Raw genomic sequence first — 21,981 nt, forward strand, 5'->3', positions numbered from 1 at the left:
TAACCTCTATGTTGAATACTGAAGAAGTGTCAGCAAGTCCCTCTATGAGAAAAGGTTTGGGTTTCTGTTCTGAGGATTGAGTGTGGTCAGTGTTTGGCTGTTTCGCAAGGCCCTCACTTTTGTTTACACCCCTTCTCCTTGTCTTTCTTCCCCTTATTTGCCTCTTTTATTCTCTTTTCTGTAGACTCCAGTCTCCTGCTGGTTTTAGCAGGAACTGAAGCTTTCACCGCCTAAAAGTTATTTGTAAGACACTTCGAACTCTGGAGGATGGACATTAGAGTAATAATGTTTATCTGCGGGTTAGGCACTCCTGGTGCTGTTTTGTAACAAAAGGGCTTATTGAGTAGGAGGCTTATTTAACTTGTTCGGGAGGGTTACCCTCCTACAACATGCTGTCCAAACAGATTCTTAATTACCCAGCTGAGAGTCTGAACATCTTGAGGAATTACTTTGAAGTTTCTCGTTAATATTACCATCACATTATGTAAGTCTACATTGCCAGTTTGTAGATGTATGGAGTTTCTAGTGGGGCCCCGGCACACAATAATTGCTTAATAAATTGCGTTTATGAAAAGTTACTCTAATGAACTATTAGTTTTTTTTTTTTTTTTTAAGAAATACTTTTTTTGGAGATATTGTCTTGCTCTGTCGCCCAGGCTGGAGTGCAGTGGCACGATCACGGCTCACGGCAACCTCCGCCTCCTGGGTTCAAGCGATTCTCCTGCCTCAGTTGGGACTACAGGCACGCGCCACCGCACCCGGGTAATTTTTGTATTTTTAGTAGAGACGGGTTTCCACCCTGTTAGCCAGGTTGGTCTCCAACTCCTGACCTCAGGTAATCCACCCGTCTCCGTCTCCCAAAGTGTCGGGATTACAGGCGTGACCCACCGCGTCCGGCCTAAGGTATACATTTCAATACTTTCAAATGCCTTAACTTTTTTTGGGGACACACTGGAGTTGCTTCAGAACACACAAAACAGTCTTTTTGAGGGCACTGACATAAATTCTCATTGATAGTCACCCCCACGCGGTGAAAACCACGTTACCTGGCATGTTTTCCGGTGGTTATTTTTAGAATAATAAAGATCGTGTCTATCTACCCAAGCAAATTTAATGTGCTGAACACAACAGAAACAACTTTTCTGTGATTTATAGCCAGCCCTCTCCCTACACCTAAGTCATTTAGTGCGGATACGCAGAGAAGTGTTAATAGGAGCTGCTGGGCCACCAAGAAAACGCTCTTGACATTGTAAGGCTTCGATCTCAAGCGGAGATTTACCACGCATTTCACTTTAAACTGGGGAAGGAACCGGGACAAGGAAAAGAGCCTCACGTGCGAGTTCGTTCCTAGCTCGGGGGTTGGGGGGGCTTCCCAGGATACATGAGATAAATGAGTTAATCATCTCCTCCTGCAAGGCAGCCGCTTCAGAGTTATGTCGCCCGCCTGCGGGGACTAACGACTGCAATTAAGACGCTCCTTCTCGGTCCTGGTCGGGTTCCGTGCAGCGGGGAGCCGACTGTGAGTCACCCCGGCCCCGGGAGCCCAAGCAAAGAGGAGGGGCGCGCGCCAGGGGTGGAGGGGAGCCGCGGGGCGAAATTCTAGCCCGGGGACGCCTCCGAAGGAAGAGGAGGGGCGGCTGCGCGTGTGGAAGAGAAGGAAGAGGCGTCCAGGGAAGAGAAGAGAGGAAAGAAGGCGGAGGAAAGAGAAGGGGGCGAGCGGGAGCGCGGGCCAGGCCGGGCGGCGCCTCGGGGAGTGTCTGCAGCGCGGGGGCCGGGAGGGGCGGGGCCGCGGGCGCTCAGGGCTCGGCGGGGGCTGCCGGGATTGGGGCGCCACGGCTTGCGCTGGTCTCGGTGGCCGCTCCTCAGCGTCGCAGGGCTCAGCTCTGCGGGACATGTCCGTGCCGCGCTCGCCACGCGCCCGGGCCTGCTAGTTCCTCGGGGCTCCCTGAACGCGCGGCGCCGCACCTGGCAGCGGCCTCGGAGCCCGGCTCGGGCAGGAGCGCGCGGCCGTGCGCACCGCGCCGCAACCGCTGCCGTCATGGGGCTGCAGCCCCTGGAGTTCAGCGACTGCTACCTCGACAGCCCGTGGTTCCGGGAGAGGATCCGGGCTCACGAAGCGGAACTTGAGAGGACCAACAAGTTCATCAAAGAGCTCATCAAGGACGGGAAGAACCTCATCGCTGCGACCAAAAGTAAGCGGGGACGCGGGCGCGGACGGGGCTGTGGCGAGGCGGGGAGGAGCCTCTCTCGGTAGGAGGCGGAGGGTCTCGTGTCCGGGGCCAGCAGCCACAGGAACGGGGAATTCATTTCGGACCAGCCCAGCTCTCTCGGAACCCCGGGGGGGTGGTCCCTGGGGTCATTCCTTCTCGAGGCAGCGCGGCGAGACCCCACTCCCGGCCCTGCAGCTCTGCGGCGGCGGGAACTAGCTGCTGCCCGTGGGCCCCGCCTGGTCGCCGCCGAACACCCCTTGCTGACTGCGCGCTCGGCTGAACCGACCCTAGGCTCTCCTGGCCCGGAGTCAGGTTTCATTGCTGCCTGAAGTTACAATCTCTTTCAAAACCGAGGCATCTGTTTGCCTAGTTTTGTTTTGTGACTTCTTAAAAGAACTTTCCTGGGGATTCTTTGAAACCCTGCGGGGGTGTTGAGTTTTCCGGAGTCCCCTTAAGCTTCACCTTTTCCCTCTCATTGTCTGATGTTCCCCGACAGTTCTGTTCCAGTTCCCTCACGTGCCAAACCAGAAAGTCCACCTGGCTTTATGCTGCTTCCGCACATTCCTCCCCTCCCGTGCTGAGGAGGGTTCAGAGATTGGGGTTTGGAAGGGTGAGCGGACAGCCTGTCTTCTAGCTCAAGCGGGCACTGCTTGCAAATAGGGAATTCCACCCGGGTTAGGCTTGCTGCCTTCCTCCCCTGAACTTCTCTGTCTCTTAAACTCGGAAGAAGACGTGAGATACAGGAGAGATAACTGTATTTTAGTGTAGTTGAGAGTCTTTCTAGGAGAGAGTGGGCCAAAATTCATGCAGAAATAGTGAGTGATGCTGCTGGAAAGTGGGGCGGAATTAGCGCCAGTGAGGAGCTGGGCAGCCTACCATTCCTTGGATCCATAACCCCTTAGGAGGATGGCGGTGAATGCCCCCTTTTCCTCTTTAAAAGACCTGCCCATACAGTAGACAGGGACTTGGGCGGTATCCAGCCTTGAGGGGCTGGGTTCTTAGGGCTTTCATCACTCACCTAGATTCTCAGTTCAGTAATTCTCAGCCTTAGGTGTTCGTCCCTTGTACATTTGTTTATAGATACCACCTCTGGGGAAAATCCCCCATCTCACTGTTCTCCGGACCGCGCCCCGCCCCAGTTTTCATTAAGGGCTATTAAAACATATTGAACATACTGTCTCGGCCACCCAGCATGGTACCTGGTACAATAAATATGCATTTAATGAATAAGTTGAAGTACATTTCTGTGGGAAGAATTTAGTGAGCCATCCCTGTAATTTTGGAAGCAAGTCACTCAACTTCTCTGGATGATCTCCAAGGTTCCTTTTGGTTCTCTGACCTCTTTGGTGTTGCAAAATCAGGATTGGGACTCACTTAGGGTTTATTTTGTCTGTTTTGTTTTTAAGTCTCTGCTGCTTGAATCAGAAATGAGACTCTGGGGCATGCGACAAGTGGGCTTATTTGGTTGAGGGCTCTCCAGGCCCTTGACATCTGGTATGTGAGTTGGGTGGGAAGTACGGGGGGCGCTATACATATGGAGGAGTGAGCGTAGAAAGGAGGAGTTGGGGGCGGGGGTGCAGAGTGAACACGAGAATGAGAACTGAGGACTTTTTCTGTAACTTGGTGTTAATCAGAGTCAGTGGCCAGGGAATGTATCCTCTCTCTCATTGGTCGTTGTAGTTCCCTCTTGAGCTAGAGAGATGTGGGGGAGAGGCAGAGGGCAAAGCCAGTTTGGCCACTGGTAGAAAGCTATTTCTGTGACAGCATATTAGCTTTCCTGCCATCAGGAAACATGCCGTAGGTTCCAACAGCATCCAGTGCATCTGGGGGGCCAGATGTCAGCCTTCCTCCAGACTGTAGACTTTCTTGAATTTGTGAATTGGTATCTTACTCCTTTTGATTATCATCCTTTAACATAAGAAACATAACTCGTAATCATGCTTTGAGAGTGATTGGGAATTCTTTTTTTTTCTCGTTATGTTCATTAAGAATTTGTTTAAATTCTTTCCCAGAAGGTGACAGGAACACAACTGTAGCTCATATGCCTTTTCACGCTTGCTCCATAAAGTTTACTTCTAGTTCCTACCAAAGACGAAGAGCCTTGGACTAAAGTCAGGGGACCTGAGTTTAATTATTCTTCACCGGTTAGGGCTTGGCCATAGGAAAATTGAGCAGGTCTCATAATTCTCTTTGCGTTCAGCTTCCCCTGCGTACCTCTTCGGGAAACTAATAAGGTTCTGCAGTATTTGAAAATGGCTTGATGAGGTTATTTGAAATTGCAGTCCAGGTAAATGGTTCACCTAACCAGTTGAGCTTTTGTATAACATCAGAGAGTCAAGGAATGACATTAGGTGGAGGATCTACAGAAAGAATAAAACCCATTAGGTCAGATTGTTTGTGTTTCCACATATTTTACATTTTGTTTTACAAAAATGGCCTTTTGAGCGTTTCGAGAATTGTGTATTTAAGTGGTTTCTGTTTTTAATTGCCCTGCAAGGTGTGTCCTGTGTGCATTACATTCTTGGAAGATTTCAGTATGTAATTTTGATGTCTTGACACTTTGAAATCTTCCACAAATATCTAGAGTTTTGAGGCTTATGGGACCTGAAGGCTTGCTACTGAGTTCAATTAGATAGCAATCAGCAAATATTTAGCACCTACAATTTGCTAAATATTGGAATTAGATACAGATTTATAATAGGGTAGAGGCCCTTGCACTTGAGTTTATTGTCCTGTAGTTGAATTTACTTCAATCTAAGGAATATTTTTGAACTCCTTACTGCGCTGCGCTAAATTCTTGAAGAAATAAAGGATGTAGACACATACCTGTTACAAGGTTTAAAATTTAGTGACAAGTATTCTAACTTTTCCAGGGACAAGGGTTTGTATGTTAGAGTGGAGGAGGTTTGTTGGAAGTTTTGGAAGTCACTGGTGATAAGGAGTAAAACCTTATCATACTGGAAACCAGAAGAAACCAGAACACTCGCAGTGTTTGGAGAAGAGTGAAGAGACTAGTTTGCTGGAATGGTGGTTTTTCAGGGAGTGGTAGACTGGGATGAATGGAGAGGTCAGTTTTAGATTATGGAGGGCCATAAAAAGCAAGGTTAGGAATGTGGAGTTTATCTTGGGGAGAGTTACTGAAGGCTTTTCTTTTTTTTTTCTTTTTTGAGACAGAGTCTTGCTCTGTAGCCCAGGCTGGAGTGCAGTGGTGCGATCTTAGCCTGGGCTCACTGCAAGCTCCGCCTCCCGGGTTCACGCCATTCTCCTGCCTCAGCATCCTGAGTAGCTGGGACTACAGGCGCCTGCCACCGCGCCCGGCTAATTTTTTGTATTTTTGGTAGAGACAGGGTTTCACCGTATTAGCCAGGATGGTCTCGATCTCCTGACCTCGTGATCCGCCCGCCTCGGCCTCCCGAAGTGCTGGAATTACAAGCGTGAGCCACCGCGCCCGGCCATGAAGGCTTTTCAAGAAGGCTGACATAATAGCAAAGAGATGGTTTAGAGACAGTATTGCACATTTGTGTGTAGGGTGAATTTGGAGATAGCACTGAGGGTGGGGAGGAATTCCAGAGAGAAAAGCCAGTGATTTCAGTGGTAGAGTTGGAGATTATTCACTCAATTCAATGAATTCGTTGTTCAAATGGCTTTTTTAGTTTTCTTTTTAAAGTACTTTCCTGTCTTAGAATAGCCAGTGTCTTCTTTCGATGGAATTTAAACTTTTGTAAGCCTTTGTGATGTCTGTGTAGTTTCAGCTACTTATACAGGTAGACAGCACAGTTGCCAGAAACAGCAATAAACCATATATGCTTTTCTCATAAATTTTACATTAGGCAGTCTTGAGAAAATGTATCTTGTTCTGTAGAGAAATATTTTTTAAAACAAATAGTCCTTACAGTTATTAAGCACTAATACAGTGATATAAAATGCTCTGTAGTAAACTTAAATTGTCTAGCTCTGTGTGTGTGTCTCGTTGAAGGGGCCCTCATTAGTGAGTCTGCTGTTACTAAACAGGTATGGAAAAGGATGTAAAGGACCTTGTTAGTGGCAGAGCCAGGACAAGAATTTAGGTCTTTCAGACTTGGTTTTGATACTTCTAGCCTTGGCATTTTAATGGTTTTTGCTTTGTTTCTCTTAGGAAAAACATAAGTTCCCTTAGGCTGTCTTTACGTTTACTGTTTCAGAGAAATATTCTTTTCGGGAAATTTCTTAAGTTGCCATTACATTAAACCTACTGAGATTTGGAAGACTAAAAATAATTTTCCTATTTTGTAAACTTGAGCCTTGGTTTCCTTTTTTTTTCTTTTTGTAAAATGGGACTGACTGATAGAGAAAGCCTTGAGGAATAAATAAAATGCTGTGAAAGTGCTTTGAAACACAAATGTAAAATGGTTGTGTAGACACTACTGCTGGTTCAGCCAACATTCCTTTTCCCCTCTGACAATCCAGATTTCATTCAAGTGGCTGCATCCTTTTCAGATGACTCAGGGGAAGGCATTTCAGGGTAATTCTGATTAATCTAACTCAGTGGTTCTCAAGCCTAGCTGCTCAATAAAATCACCTGGGGGAACTGTTAAAGCAGTCAGGGTTGAGAAACTGAACTCTACCTCAGTTATGATAAACCCATTTTCTGGGTTGGTAATTATTATAAGAATGCGGTTGTATTCCAGTTCTGGCCAATGAAACATGACAGGAAGTCTTCTGGATACTTCAGGGAGAGGTTTCCTTTTGTCATAGGAGACTTGAAGAAAGATGGTTTTCTACTTTTCTGTATTCTCTTATGATGCCTGGAACTGCTACCCACCATATTGGGCCTGAGCGGCATAGTGCGCTAACTGAATTTGGGTTCTTGATGCTGTTGGGAGACCTGTGGGTTTTTCTATGGTTTGAGTGTCTTGTTAAATGACATAAGACAGTTTTGAGTTGGGTGTTCTGCTACTTAATGCCCTAGGGTTTTTTTTTTTTAAATTTTTAAAATTTTATTTGAGACGGAGTCTTGCCCTGTCGCCCAGGTTGGAATGCAGTGGCGCAATCTTGGCTCAGTGCAACCTCCGTCTTCTGGGTTCAAGTGATTCTTGTGCCTCAGCCTCCCGAGTAGCTGGGATTACAGGCACGCACCACCACACTCAGCTAATTTTTGTACTTTTTTTTTTTGTGGAGACAGGGTTTCACCGTGGTTGGTCTTGAACTCCTGGCCTCATGTGATCCATCCACCTCAGCCTCCCAAAGTGCTGGGATTACAGGTGTCAGCCACTGCGCCTGGCCTTCATGGCCTAATTTTCATAAAGTGGTGTAATTGTAAATTTTGCGATTATGCTCCCATCAAGTGGAATTTAGAGAGATACAGAAAATAAAATGCTATTTAAAAAAGTTAATAAATTGGCCGGGCACGGTGGCTCAAGCCTGTAATCCCAGCACTTTGGGAGGCCGAAACGGGCGGATCACGAGGTCAGGAGATCGAGACCATCCTGGCTAACACAGTGAAACCCCGTCTCTACTAAAAATACAAAAAAAAAACTAGCCGGGCGAGGTGGCGGGCGCCTGTAGTCCCAGCTACTCGGGAGGCTGAGGCAGGAGAATGGCGTAAACCCGGGAGGCGGAGCTTGCAGTGAGCTGAGATCTGGCCACTGCACTCCAGTCCGGGTGACAGAGCGAGACTCCGCCTCAAAAAAAAAAAAAAAAAGTTAATAAATTGCAATATATTTTTTTCCCAAATGGAAAGGAATACTTATGCACATTCTTTTTTTTTTTTTTTTTGAGAGAGTCTTGCTCTGTCGCCCAGGCTGGAATGCAGTGGCATGATCTTGGCTCACTGCAAGCTCCACCTCCTGAGTTCACACCATTCTCCTGGCTCAGCCTCCCCAGTAGCTGGGACTACAGGTGCCCCCCACCACGCCCGGCTAATTTTTTGTACTTTTAGTAGAGGTGGAGTTTCACCATGTTAGCCAGGATGGTTTGGATCTCCTGACCTCGTGATCCGCCCATCTCAGCCTACCAAAGTGCTGGGATTACAGGCTTGAGCCACCACACCCAGCCAGCACATTCTTTGCCTTAAAGAAGTTACCATAGAGCCCCTACAATTTGGGACATCACCTGGAATAAGTCGAACTGTCACTTGGGGTTTTATTACAGTGGCTGGTCTCCAGTGTGAATATAGACTGGCTGTGAAAATAATTACAATCAGACTTGAGCCAGGGTAGGGACCCAGACAGGCTTGAAAAGCTTGAAATGCTTTACTCACTGCAGGTGGTCTTTACTCTATTTAGAGTTGTTCCTATTTAGAGCCTGCCATCAGCTGAGCCATGTTTATTTAGAACAGATTTTTACTAGCCAGTCAGCAATCTAATGTTCTCAGTATCTTTTTGTCACATTGCCTTTCTCTGCCCTCCCGTCTGCTGGGGTTCATTTGACCAGCTCCTTTTTGCGTTTTTGTTTTTTTTTTTTTTTGAGGGGACTGGGGTACATTGTAGACTTTTGGATAAAGAATACATAGAGGAGGGTATTTTTGTGTTTAATCTTTAAAATAACTGATGGAATATAATATAGAAGATTAAGAGCATAAGCTGAGGTACTAGTCTGGCTAGATTCATACCCAAGCTCAACCACCTGCTAACAGGGGATCCTTGCTCAAGCTGCTTAGCTTTTCTCTATCTCTGTTCTCGTCAATAAAATAGAAATTATAATACGACCTACTGTATTGGGTTAAAAGTAGGATTTGTTAATACACGTAAAGCATTTAGTGCTCACAGATGAACAATTATGATGACGTATCTAAATTACAGGCATATGTTTTAATATCAAGGCCCTGTTCTTGCCTCAAAATAGCTGTTCTGCACCCTAGACCAGGTATCTAACCTTTTAGTGTTTGTTACCCCAACAGTATATTTCTCCAAAGCACCATTACCAGTGACCGAGAGACAAAATTGTCAAACCCTGGAAAGCCTTCCAAATTTTGATTGTAGTTCAGGATGCTGGAAAATCTTGAAAACACATTGGTGGCCAGGCTTGGTGGCTTAAGTCTGTAATCCCAGCACTTTGAGAGGCCGAGGCGGGTGAATCACTTGAGGTCAGGAGTTCAAGACTAGTCTGGAGAACATGGTGAAACCGCATCTCTACGAAAAAAAAAAAAAAAAAAAATAGCCAGGTATGGTGGCAGGGGCATGTAATCCCAGCTTCTTGGGGTGGGGGACAAGGCAGGACAGTGCTTGAATCCAGGAGGCGGAGGTTGCAGTGAACTGAGATCACGCCACTGCGCTCCAGCCTGGGCAACAGACGAGATTCTGTCTCCAAAAAGAAAAAAAAAAAATTACACTGGCAAATCAGAGCTTGGTGGTATCTTGGGAAAATATTTTCTAGAATTTATTTTTTATTCACAAAGATTTGAAGATGAAGTAGAATGTGTTGCTAAGGTCACTGCAAATCTAGTAAGCAATCTACAGTGGAGGTTCAGGCAGTCAGCAGCAGGCCTTTCCTCCAAGGGGCTGATAAGGAAGAGTTGATGACAGAGTTCAGCTCAAGGTATTGACATGACAATGTAAATGACTGCAGCCTTCACATACTTCAAATTACAGAGATACTTTTTGAGGACGTGAACTCAAAATTAGGGTTTCCAGCGTCTGACATGCTGAAATCCTAACAGCTTCTATTTGCTATGGTAAATTCACAATGAAAAAAAGAAGACAGCCAGAGACATCCCTAAGAGGGATTTTCCTTAGAGCTGTTAGGTAATCCTGTTCTCTACAGCAGAATCCTCAAAGTCCCCTGTACAAATTCCCAAGGAAGCTGTTTTGAATTCTGTGACTTCAGTAGCTGTTTATCACCTTATATTTTAGGCTTTTTTTTTTTTTTTTCTTTAGACGGAGTTTCGCTTTTGTTGCCCAGGCTGGAGTGCAGTGGTGCAATCTTGGCTCACTGCGACCTCCGCCTCCCACATTCAAGTGATTCTCCTGCCTCAGCCTCCCGAGTAGCTGGGATTATAGGCGCCTGCCACCACACCAGCTAATTTTTGTATTTTTAGTAGAGACGGGGTTTGACTCTGTTGGCCAGGCTGGTCTTGAACTCCTGACCTCAGGTGATTTGGTTGCCTTGGCCTCCAAAAGTCCTGGGATTACAGGTGTGAGCCACTGCACCTGGCCTTACTGGGTTACTTTTTTTTTTTTTTTTTTTTTTGAGACAGAGTCTCGCTCTATCGCCCAGGCTGGAGTGCAGTGGCCGGATCTCAGCTCACTGCAAGCTCCGCCTCCCAGGTTCACGCCATTCTCCTGCCTCAGCCTCCCGAGTAGCTGGGACTACAGGCGCCCGCCACCTCGCCCGGCTAGTTTTCTGTATTTTTTAGTAGAGACGGGGTTTCACCGTGTTAGCCAGGATGGTCTCGATCTCCTGACCTCGTGATCCGCCCGTCTCGGCCTCCCAAAGTGCTGGGATTACAGGCTTGAGCCACCGCGCCCGGCCTACTTTTTTTTTTTTTTTTTGAGACAGTCTTGCTCTGTTGCCCAGGGTGCAGTGCAGTGGCACAGTCTTGGCTCACGCAACCTCCACCCCGCAAGTTCAAGCAAGTCTCCTGCCTCAGCCTCCCAAGTAGTTGGGATTACAGGTGTGTGCCACTATGCCTGGCTAATTTTTGTGTTTTTTGTAGAGACGGAGTTTCACCACGTTGGCTAGGCTGGTCCTGAACTCCCTACCTCAGGTGATCCGTCCGCCTCGGCCTCCCAGGCGTGAGCCGCCGTGCCCGGCCACTAGGTTATTTTTAATGGAATTATATTTCAAAGACAAATAGGCAATTACAAATTACCTGATAAAGAATGTCTTACGTGGTGGAAAATGCATATAATTTAAATAAATTTAATAGTAGCTTTTAAGCATTTACTGTTGTTTTTACTTTGTGCTAAATTCAGCATAAGTGCTATGTTAAATTAAGAATTTACTCAGTAAAGTCAGAGAGATTAGTAGCTTGTCTGAATCACAATTTGTCATTAGTGGAGCTGGAATGTGAACCTAGATTTATCTGACTCCGAAACCCGTAACCACAGTCATGTGCTGTCTCTGTGAAGGAGTGTGACCGTGGTCTTATGCTAGGGGAGTGATAATCAATCGTGGTTATCTAGAGTGTGTGTATGTTTGATCTAGTTAGGATATTCTTTTTACCTCGGTATGATGACTGATTTCAATTTTGTTAAATTTTAAGGCCCCTCTGGGGTCATTCTTATAATTTAAAGTGCTAATTTGTGTTATGAGTACAGTATAGACATTCCAAGGTTGGGTTGATTTAGGATCCATTATAAGACACGGACCTCCACTCTCTCTCTCTCTCTCAATATCCACCTTCCTCTTTTCCTCCCCATTCCTTGTTCTACTCTTCAGTAGAGTAACTTTTAACTTATTCTTTTAGTATTAGGCTTGTTTTTCCTTCAAAAAGTTTGAGATACTTGAGAAATATAAAAAGATAGTCTCACGATAAACTTCATTTATTCCTCCCCTGCCCCAGCTTAATGAAAATGTCTTGTATACCCATTCTTCTCCCCAAGGGGTAAGACCTATCTCAGATCTGGTGTTTATTATTCCTAGGCATTTTGATACAGTTGTGCAAATCCGTAAACAATATATAATGTGTTTGCACATGTTTAGACTTCGTATAATGGTTTCATCCTATACTTTTTCCCACCTGAATATATTTGTGAGATTCATCCAATTCGATGTATGTAACTTTATTTCGTTTAGTTCAACCTCTTTTTCCTACAAGTTACATTTAAAAGTACTTTGTTAATTGATGTTCTATGATGATGTACCTTCTCCCTATGCATTTTTTGGATAACACTACACGTACTTAGAGAATATTCATGATGAAAGCCTTATTGAAATTAGTTTTATAAATTTAGGATACTAGCTTTCAAAACAGTCAGTAATTAATAAACTCATGAATTTTAAAGACATTTAACCCATTTTCTTTTTAGTATTTTGTTACCAGCCCAGCATGGATGATCAGAGTAAGGCAGTTCATGTCTCAGGACTGTACGAGAACTGGTTTGAGTCAGAAACAAAAAATCTTTAAAAGCCATTTTGCTTCATTGAAATTAGACTTCTGACTAGAAAGAGAAAAATGATGTTTGTATAAACACAATGCACGCGGAGAATTCTGGTAACTATCAAGCTAGTTGGGGTGGATGAACATGATTTTCAGGCAGGGACTGGATGGTATCTTGTGGTAAGCCCTAAAGCAAACACCGGCAGGCCTGCTTCCCTTACTTATCCTAACACAGGAACATAATTTCCAGGGGGATGCTTTTGTATTGTGAAGGCCTTGATATTCTCTTTACACACACACACACACACACACACACACACACACAGAAAAACACCAGACGTTTTACATTCTAAAGGTAGGCATCTTTATATCGTTCTCTTTACACCCACACACCCACCCACCCACCCACCCACACCCACCAGGCGCTTTACATTCTAAAGGCAGGCATCTCTGCATCTCTGTAAACTCTGAGACGGACTGGAATCACACCCCAAGTTGCTGCCATTGCGAGGCCTGACTCCCTGGTCCAGCTAGAATTTCCGCCCTGTGTTTCTCAGGAAGATGTCAATCCACTGCCACTTAATATTTCAACGGTGAGTGTGATTTCTCTGGGCTTATTGACTTGTTCACCCACAGGCACCTTCTACCCTCACTCTTGGTGGCAGGTCATGGTGAGGTGTGTGGCTGGAGGAACTCAATTTGGCCACGGCAGTGTCACCTCAGGTCACAAGACAGGATGTGGAATGGTCTCTTAAAAAAAAAAAAAGAATGCTTTCTTCTCTGACTGTAAAGTTGGCCTCACAGTTTATTAGCTGTGTGACTTTGGGCAAGTTACTTAAGCCTTCAGTGCCTACATTTTTCTTTATTAGTAAAATGGGCCTAGTAAGAATTCTGTCTCACTGGGTGGTGGTATTTAATCCTCACATTACATGTTAAAAGATCTTAGGACTCTGCCTGGCTATGGTAGGTGCCTGTTATTTTTATTATTATTAAAATAACTATCTTCCTTTGGTTGAACTTGGGCGCAGTTGTGGCTTTACCCATAGTTATGGTAGAAATAGTCTGTGAACACATGTTCTTTTTTTTTTTTTTTTTTTTTTTTTTTGAGATGGAGTCTCTCTCTTGTAGCTCATGCTGGAGTGCAATGGCACAGTCTCGGCCCACTGCAACCTCTGCCTCCCGGGTTTAAGCGATTCTCCTGCCTCAGCATCCTGAGTAGCTGGGATTATAGGCACCCGCCACCACAGTTGGCTATTTTTTTTTTTTTTTTTGAGACGGAGTCTTGCTCTGTCGCCCAGGCTGGAGTGCAGTGGCCGGATCTCAGCGCACTGCAAGCTCCGCCTCCCGGGTTTACACCATTCTTCTGCCTCAGCCCCCGGAGTATCTGGGACTACAGGCACCCGCCACCTCGCCTGGCTAGATTTTTGTATTTTTTTAGTAGAGACGGGGTTTCACCGCGTTAGCCAGGATGGTCTTGATCTCCTGACCTCGTGATCTGCCCGTCTCGGCCTCCCAAAGTACTGAGATTACAGGCTTGAGCCACCGTGCCTGGCCATGGCTATTTTTTTTTTTTTTTTTTGTATTTTTAGTAGAAACGGGGTTTCACCATGTTGGCCTTGAACTCTTGACCTCAGGTGATCTGCCTGTCTCGGCCTCCCAAAGTCCTGGGATTACAGGCATGAGCCACCGTGCCCGGCACATGTTTTTTTCTTCCAGTCTAACCATATTTTGAAGCACAGAGCTGAATATAGGCCTGTCATTTATTTATACATAGGAGAAACCATCCATAATAGTGTGTTGAAATCTGATGTATTACTGAAAGCCTTTGCTTTAAAGTTTTGGGGACAAAGCCTGAAGTACCAGGGAATACAGTGTTCTTGACATGACATTCCATTTATTTGAAAATTGGGCAGATTCTCTGCCATGCTGACAGTTTTTTTGTTTTTTTTTTTTTTTTAATTTTTATTTTTGGAGACAGTCTCACTCTGTCACCCAGGCTGGAGTGCAGTGGTGTGATCTCAGCTCACTGCAACCTCTGCTTGCTGGGTTCAAGCGATTCTCCTGCCTCAACCTCCTGAGTAGCTGGGATTACAGGCGCATGCCACCACGCCTGGCTATTTTTTTTGTATTTTCAATGGAGATGGGGTTTCACCATGTTGACCAGGATGGTCTCGAATGCCCGACCTCGTGATCCACCTGCCTCAGCCTCTCAAAGTGCTGGTATTACAGGTGTGAGCCACTACACCCAGCTGATAGTTTTGTTTTTATTTTGTGAAATGCAAGTCAAAGGCAACACAGCAAACATACTAAAATAGATAGGTCTTTGAAACCAGGTTTACTTACTGTGTGACCTTGGGCAAGTTGTTTAACTTCTCTGTGCCTTGATTTCCTCCTCTGTAAAATGTGGATAATAGTCAACTGGGCGCAGTGGTGCACACCTGTAATTCCAGCACTTTGGGAGGCCGAGGTGGGCGGATCACCTGAGGTCCGGAGTTCGAGACCAGCCTGACAAACATGGAGAAACCCCATCTCTACTAAAAATATAAAATTAGCTGGGTGTGGTGGTACATGCCTGTAATCCTAGCTACTCTAGAGGCTGAGGCAGGAGAATCGCTTGAACCCGGGAGGCAGAGGTTGTAGTGAGCCAAGATTGCGCCGTTGCAGTCCAGCCTGGGCAACAAGAGTGAAACTCCTCAAAAAAAAAAAAAGTGGATGATAGTTACATGTTTAAATGTTGCGAGGCTTAAATTATTTTTAAAGTACTTAGAAAATTGCCTGAACCATAGTGGACTCTCTGTTTGCTAGACGTAGAAAAAACATTAAAAATCTATTCAGTCATCGCTAGAACAACCTTATTTATGACAGTGGTGGAGTGGTGTCACCTTATCACTGAACTCCAGCTATGGTGGGCTAGTTGCTAGAGGTTTAACATTGAGAAGAAACGTGTATATTTGTGCCGAAGATTTCTAGTGCAGGAGACAGCAAATTTGTTTAAAAAGCAATTATATTCACATTGTTGAATTAGTATGGGATGCGATGACTGTAGTTAACAGGACTATCTAGTTTGGGGGTTCCAAAAAGACTTCAAGAAAGTAAAACTTCTAGGCTGAGACCAAAAGGAGGGATCGGAGCTTTCCCTGCTGAGAGTGGGGAAGAAGTCTTCTCCAAGTGCAGAGAAAATGCATCCGAGAGGTCAGAGAGAGCACATCCTGTGGATGGAAAAATGGTGCTCAGGTGGGCCAGGGAATCTGCATTGAGGGTAAGAATGGTGCTGTCGAGGGGTGGGGGCAGGGTTGGGAAGGGCCTTGGAAGGCAGGTTGAGGGCTTCACTGTAAGGACAGTGGGAAGTGATTGAAAAGTTTTGAGCAGGGGAGTGGTGTGATTTGAATTGTAGAAAGTTTTCTCCGGCTGCGGTTGTGTGAATGAATCGGAGGACAGCAGGACTGGAGGTTGGGGGTCAGTCATCTAGGCGAGAGACTTTGGTGGCAGAAGAGGAGTCAAGACTTAGCAGCTGTAGGCTGTAGGGGGTGATTGGGTGTGGGGGCTGCCCTGACACCTCAGGTTCTGGTGTGAGCTGGTGAGTGCATTTCACTGAGGTCCAGCCACAGCAGCAGCTTTTGTGGGGGAGAGGATGAGTTTTCAGTTTTGCATGTGGAGGCCAAGGTATTTCCTAGTAGCCAGGAGACATGTTCAGTAGTGTGTTTCCTCTGTGGGTGTGTATTTCAGGAATGGGGAATACAGCTGGAGATAAAGATTCTGGAGACACAGCATATGGATGGGAAATGATGCCATGCAGCTGAATACCAAGGCTGCGGAGAGAGAATGTAGAGGGAGAAGGCAGGGCGGGTCAGGGCAAATCCAGAGGAACTCTTGTCTTTTACGGGGTAGGTGAAAGAAGAACTTGAGATCTGAGAAACAGTAGCCATTGACAGAGAGATGGAAAACTAGGAGAGGGTCTGTGAAGCCAAGGAGAAAGAGTGTTAAGAAAGCAGGAGGGAATGGACAAGGCCATGCCACAGAGAGGTCAAGTAGCTCGAGTCCAGGTGACGTTGCATTGGCCACACGCTGTCATTGGTAATAGTGGGAGAATAGTTTAGGTGGCCAAGCACAACTGGGAGCCTGTTTGCAGAGGACTGAGAAGGGAGTGTGAGGAAAGTCAGTGAGCCTGGGTATGGATAGCTCTCCTAGATTATTTGGTCTGCCATCCAAATACTTCAATGCATTCAACCCTGTCTTCAAGCAGGCTTGACCCTGCTTAGCTTCTGAGATCAGACAGGGTTGAATATGTTCAGGGTGGTATGGCTGTAGACCCAAATTACATGGTCAGTGGGAGAGGAGGAGATTGAAGATTCAGGGGCCATCTCAGAGCACAAACTTTTTTTTTTTTTGAGATGGAGTTTCACTCTTGTTGCCTGGGCTGGAGTGCAGTGGTGTGATCTTGGCTCACTGCAACCTCCACCTCCCAGATTCAAGCGATTGTCCTGCCTCAGCCTCCTGAATAGCTGGGATTACAGGCATGTACCACCCCGCCCGGATAATTTTTTGTATCTTTTTAGTAGAGATGGGGTTTCACCATGTTGGCCAGGCTTGTCTCGAACTCCTGACCTTGTGATCCGCCCGCTTCAGCCTCCCAAAGTGCTGGGATTATAGGCACTTTGGTGAACCACCAAGTGGTAGGTGAACCACCATGCCCAGCTACAAAGTGCTTATTATTTGTTTATTTTGAGACAGAGTCTCGCTCTGTTGCCAGGCTGGAGTGCAGTGGTATGATCTTGGCTCACTGCATCCTCTGCCTCCTGGGTTCAAGCGATTCTCCTGCTTCAGCCTCCTGAATAGCTGGGACTACAGGCATGCGCCCCCATGCCCAGCTAATTTTTGTATATTTAGTAGAGATGGGGTTTCACCATGTTTGCCAGGATGGTCTCTATCTCTCAACCTTGTGGTCTGCCTGCCTCGGCCTCCCAAAGTTTTGGAATTACAGGTGTGAACCTCTGCGCCAGGCCTGCCTTTTTTTTTTTTTTTTGAGGTGGAGTTTTGCTCTTTGCCCTGCTGGAATGCAGTGGCGCAATCTTGGCTCACTGCAACCTCAACCTGCCGGGTTCAAGTGATTCTCCTGCCTTAGCCTCCTGAGTAGCTCGCCTGCCACCATGCCCAGTTAATTTTTGTATTTTTAGTAGAGACAGGGTTTCACCATGTTAGCCAGGCTGGTCTTGAACTCCTGACCTCAGGTGATCCGCCCACCTCAGCTTCCCAAAGTGCTGGGATTGTAGGTGTGAGCCACCGTGCCCGGCAGCGTGCTTCTTAATATAGAAGGTGTGATTCATATTCTAGGTGAAGAAGGGGTGGGAGGGCGTACCTTTCACCTGTTTCGTAACAGTGGAGATGGAAATGATGTCTACACACTCAAATTTGTAGATTTATGGCAGGACATCGAGGAAACTGACAACTGATGGATTTATTTTCCCTGAGGTAGATGACAAGATTCAGTAATTATATTTTAATCTCTCCACCACCACATTCTTTTTCTGGTTGAGATTAATAATACATGACTTGTAAGAGTGGTTTTCTTCATAGTGTGAACTGAGTGGGATGGCATATAGATATTAAGCTGAGAAGAAGTAATGGGGTGAAGGGGAGAAAAAGGAGTTAAATGTTTGGGTAAACAACCCTCATGACACCAAGAAATGCCCCTGTTTCAGGCTTTATTTCACACTTTGTTCTGTTGCACTTAAAAGACCCAAATGGTCCTTAATCTTTTTTTTTTTTTCAAAGTATTAAAACCAGTTTTATCTTTTATCTCGCCGGAGTCTGGCTGATTCTCTTTGGATCAGTCTACAGGGAAGAAAATGCCTCTGGCAGCACCTGGGAAGATTGTAGGACTTCTAAGTGTCTGCCTCTTTGTCCAAGAGAAGAGGAGGAAGAGAGCTTGTAAGAGTTAAAAATGGAATAATTATCTATGATCTAAAAATATCCTCTCTTGCTCTTTTCTAGCTAACTACTTAGGTTCAACCTAGTTTAAGAAACAATGCCTAGAAGAAATAAATGCTTAGAAAAGATCCCCATCAGTGGGTGGTATGCAGATAGCCCTTGTCTTCCCTTCAGGGCTGGACACCCTGACCGCCATGGAGGTGGCCACACAGCATCTCTTCAGGGATGTGGAGTGTGGAGACCTTCAGATGCTTCAGAGGGAGGACATGAGTGGAGAAGTTCTTTGCATGTGTTTCTAGAGCTAGAGTTGGTGTCCTGTTTTTTGTGGAAAGGATAAGGTTTAAAAATCTGAACCCTTTCTTCCCCCTTCTTCAGATTATTGTTATAAAAATACTATGGATCCTCATTCATTTCTTTCAGCTTCCAGTGAGAGAAATTAGACTAAAACCTTGAATTTTTTTTTTTTTTTTAAAGGAGTTTTGGCTTCAGGGTGAAGATTAAAGACTGGGCCTTGCTTTTAGATACCCCTGAATTCCAGGGTTCAGACAGTGCTGTCAGTTCTCTGCATCTGTAGTTTCCCTCAGTTGGCCTCTGTCTCAGGTTAGCACTTTCCCATGGTGACTGTGGCTTAAAGCTTACACCTTTCTTACTGCAATGGGAATTCCAGAGAATACTGACTCTTTTCCCCTAGACCAGTGGTTCTCAAATGGGTGACTTTGTCCAGAGAAAATTTTGGTTGTTACTTTAGGGAGATGCTATGGTTCTAGCGGGCAGAGGCCAGTGATGCTGCCAAACACTGTGCAGTGCACAGGACATGTCCCCTACAATGGAGAATGATCCAGCCCAAAATGTTCGTAGTGCTGAGGTTGAGAAACTGCCTTAGAGATAGGGAGACCATGTAATCTAAACCCAGATACTCTTGAGAAGTACAGTTACGCTAAGACAACAGCCATGAACTGGAATTGTTACAAGTATACCTGGACCTGTGGTTGCTCTACGTAAAGGCCCTACCAGTCCTGGGTCACTCGCCCAGCATAGACCAATCACTGTGATGTGGTGGATATTGTGCTTTGGCCAGCCTGAATCATGTGCCTACCAGTTGGGTAAAGAAGTGGGCAGCAAGTGATTGCTTGGACAGAATGCCACAGCTCACAACAAAGGGTATAGAAACTAGAAAAAGAAAAAAGAGAGAAAAAAAAGCTGATGTCCTGTACCAAGTTTTAGTTGTACAAAATAATTAAGATCTGGAGAGCTGTACAATATAGAGCATATGATTAATAATACTGTGTACTTAAAATTTTCCTAAGTGGGTAGATGTTATATTAAGTGGTCTTTCCACAAAAGGGAAAACAAAACAAAAAGACAAAATGATACAGGGGGTGGGAGGAAACTTTCGGATGTGATGGCCTTGATAGTGATGGTGGTTTGATGGTTTCACAGGTGTATGCTTATCTCCAAACACATCAAGTTATGTACATTAAACACACCAAAAGCGATGGATAGACTGGGCACTGTGTCTCAGGCCTGTAATACCAGCAGTTTGGGAGGCTGAGGCAGGAGGATTGCTTAAGGTTAGGAGTTCAAGACAAGCCTGGGCAACACAGTGAGACCCTATTTCTAAAAACAGCGTTGGGGGTGTGGTGGCGCACACCTGTAGTCCTCACTACTTGGGAGGCTGAGGTGGGAGGATTGCTTGAGCCTGGGAGATGATGCTGCAGTGAGCTGTGATCATGCCACTGTACTCCAGGCTGGGCTAAGAAAGCTGATGTCCTATACATAAGAGAACTTTTACTTTTGAAACTCACTTTATTACACCTGTTTTGATCTGGGCCCAGGGACTGCACGTGGCAAAACAAATGAGGACTATATAAAGACAGTGGAAATAAGTATGCATTCTATTTTTTCCCATTGCTTGGTTGATTAATTTTAACCATAATAGAGGAGGTGAGAGAGATGAAATTGGTGAGAGGGTAGAAATGAAAACTGTGGTCCCTGTAACTTGCCTGGATACAAGGACAAAGTTGTTGGCACAGTGAGGTATCTATGCCTTACAATATGAACCCCTGACCGGAGGAAAAAGTTTAGATTAAAATACTTAATATTTATAACACCTTAGCTTGTTATAGGCCAAGAAAATATGTAAAAAAATAAACAGCAGTTTACTGGCTTAATTTAAACTTATGACACTGATAGTGCTCCTGTTGATTTTTGGAGAAACAAAGCATTGTTAAGAAAAACTAATTTTTGTGGGTAAGTGGATTGAATAATTTTACATTCTTTTTCCCTTTAAACAAAGAAACGTTTCTTGAATGGAAATTAGACGTATGTATTTTCTAATTTTGTATGTTCTTGATTTAATTTTAAATTTGAAGTCAATTGAGAAATCCTATAAGCATCTAGAGAAGTGTAAATTATTTTTTTCTGAAACTGTATCATAGTCTCTGGAAATATTTTCCTTCTTTCCAGTTTATTGTGTATGCAGGATAAAATCCAAAGTAAGGATTTGACAGTAGGTAGCTATTTGAACTATTTTCTGTTCATTGCAATTAGAGAACTGAGATGGTCAAATTAAATATTTTTTATGTAAACTCTGAAATCTTTTAGAATCGACTGTTGTGGCTTAATTGATACTGTCTCAAAGGCTTGAATGGCTATGCAAATTAACCTGTTGATGAACAGCCATGTATCCAGAAACAGGATGTATCACTTAACCACAGTGAACAGTGTTTTGTTTGCAATAAGATGGTTGAGTGCCTTTTGGCAGTGTTTACCTGAGTGTGGCAGGACTGATTTATCTTGACAAGCAAAGAACAAAAAGACTTTAAAAAAGTGCTTCTTTGTCCAGAAAACAAAGAGGCAGCTTTGTAAAGACCTTTGTATTTTTTGACCTTAAAATTTTCATTCCAAAAGCTTTAAAGCTGAAAGTACAGTTTTGAATCAACACAGTTCTTCGGTTTAATATATGCAATGAGAACAAAATGGAAAGGAGTGGAGAGGGAGTTGGTACCGTGGTGGAAGTGAATGCATCAGGGAGCATTTGGCCCTTGGAAGGTGTTGGAGGGTCACCTAGAATGAAGGGAGGTGTTTAATTTCTTCCTGACTGTAGCATCAGTTTAATGAATGCACATCAAAAGTCAGAGTGTACGTTAGGAAAAAAGAATGGAACGGAATTAATACGTAATTCAGCTTTGTGTGTGTGCATTGTGTTTGTGTGTGTGTAATCTAATCGTAGTTTACATATAACTAAATTAAAAGGGATTGGTGATTTCTTTAAAGGGAATAGTCATCACCCAACCTATTTGTTTTGTGTGCACTAATATCCATTTTTATATGTTGGATTTGCTTAAATGGAAGTACATGTAAAATACCTTTTTTTTTTTTTTTTGAGATATAGTCTCACTATGTAACCCATGCTGGAGTGCAGTGGTGTGATCTTGGCTCACTGCAACCTCTGCCTCCTGGGTTCAAGCGATTCTTCTGCTTCAGCCTCCTGAGTAGCTGGGACTACAGTCACGCACCACCACGCCTGGCTAATTTTTGTATTTTTTTAGCAGAGACAGGGTTTCACCATATTGGCCAGGCTGGCATCAAATTCCTGACCTCATGATCCACCCACCTCAGCCTCCCAAAGTGCCAGGATTACAGGTGTGAGCCACTGGTGCCCGGCCATAAAATATCTTCAATTTAAAACAATAGTGAGCTCTTGGGTTCATTGTGGGCAGATCACTTGTGGTCAGGAGTTCAAGACCAGCCTGATCAACATGGTGAAACCCCATCTCTACTAAAAAGCATAAAAATTAGCCAGGTGTGATGGTGCATGCCTAT

At 44.9% G+C, this 21,981-nt stretch overlaps 1 protein-coding gene across 2 annotated transcripts in view; it reads left to right on the forward strand.

Moving 5' to 3' along the window:
* The first annotated feature begins 1,830 nt into the window (after nucleotides 1–1,830).
* The window catches only part of ARHGAP10 (Rho GTPase activating protein 10), a 343,992-nt gene continuing 323,841 nt past the window's right edge, over nucleotides 1,831–21,981 (forward strand). The window contains exon 1 of one of the 2 annotated variants that reach the window (XM_033215447.1): nucleotides 1,831–2,192. In XM_033215447.1, coding sequence (XP_033071338.1) covers nucleotides 2,039–2,192 — 154 coding nt within the window. In that variant the 5' untranslated portion in view covers nucleotides 1,831–2,038. The remainder of the gene's footprint in view (nucleotides 2,193–21,981) is intronic. The other variant, XM_033215448.1, reaches the window with a different exon arrangement.

Source organism: Trachypithecus francoisi, unplaced genomic scaffold, assembly GCF_009764315.1.
Source record: "Trachypithecus francoisi isolate TF-2019V2 unplaced genomic scaffold, Tfra_2.0 Lachesis_group1, whole genome shotgun sequence".
NCBI classification, from domain to species: Eukaryota; Metazoa; Chordata; class Mammalia; order Primates; family Cercopithecidae; genus Trachypithecus; species Trachypithecus francoisi.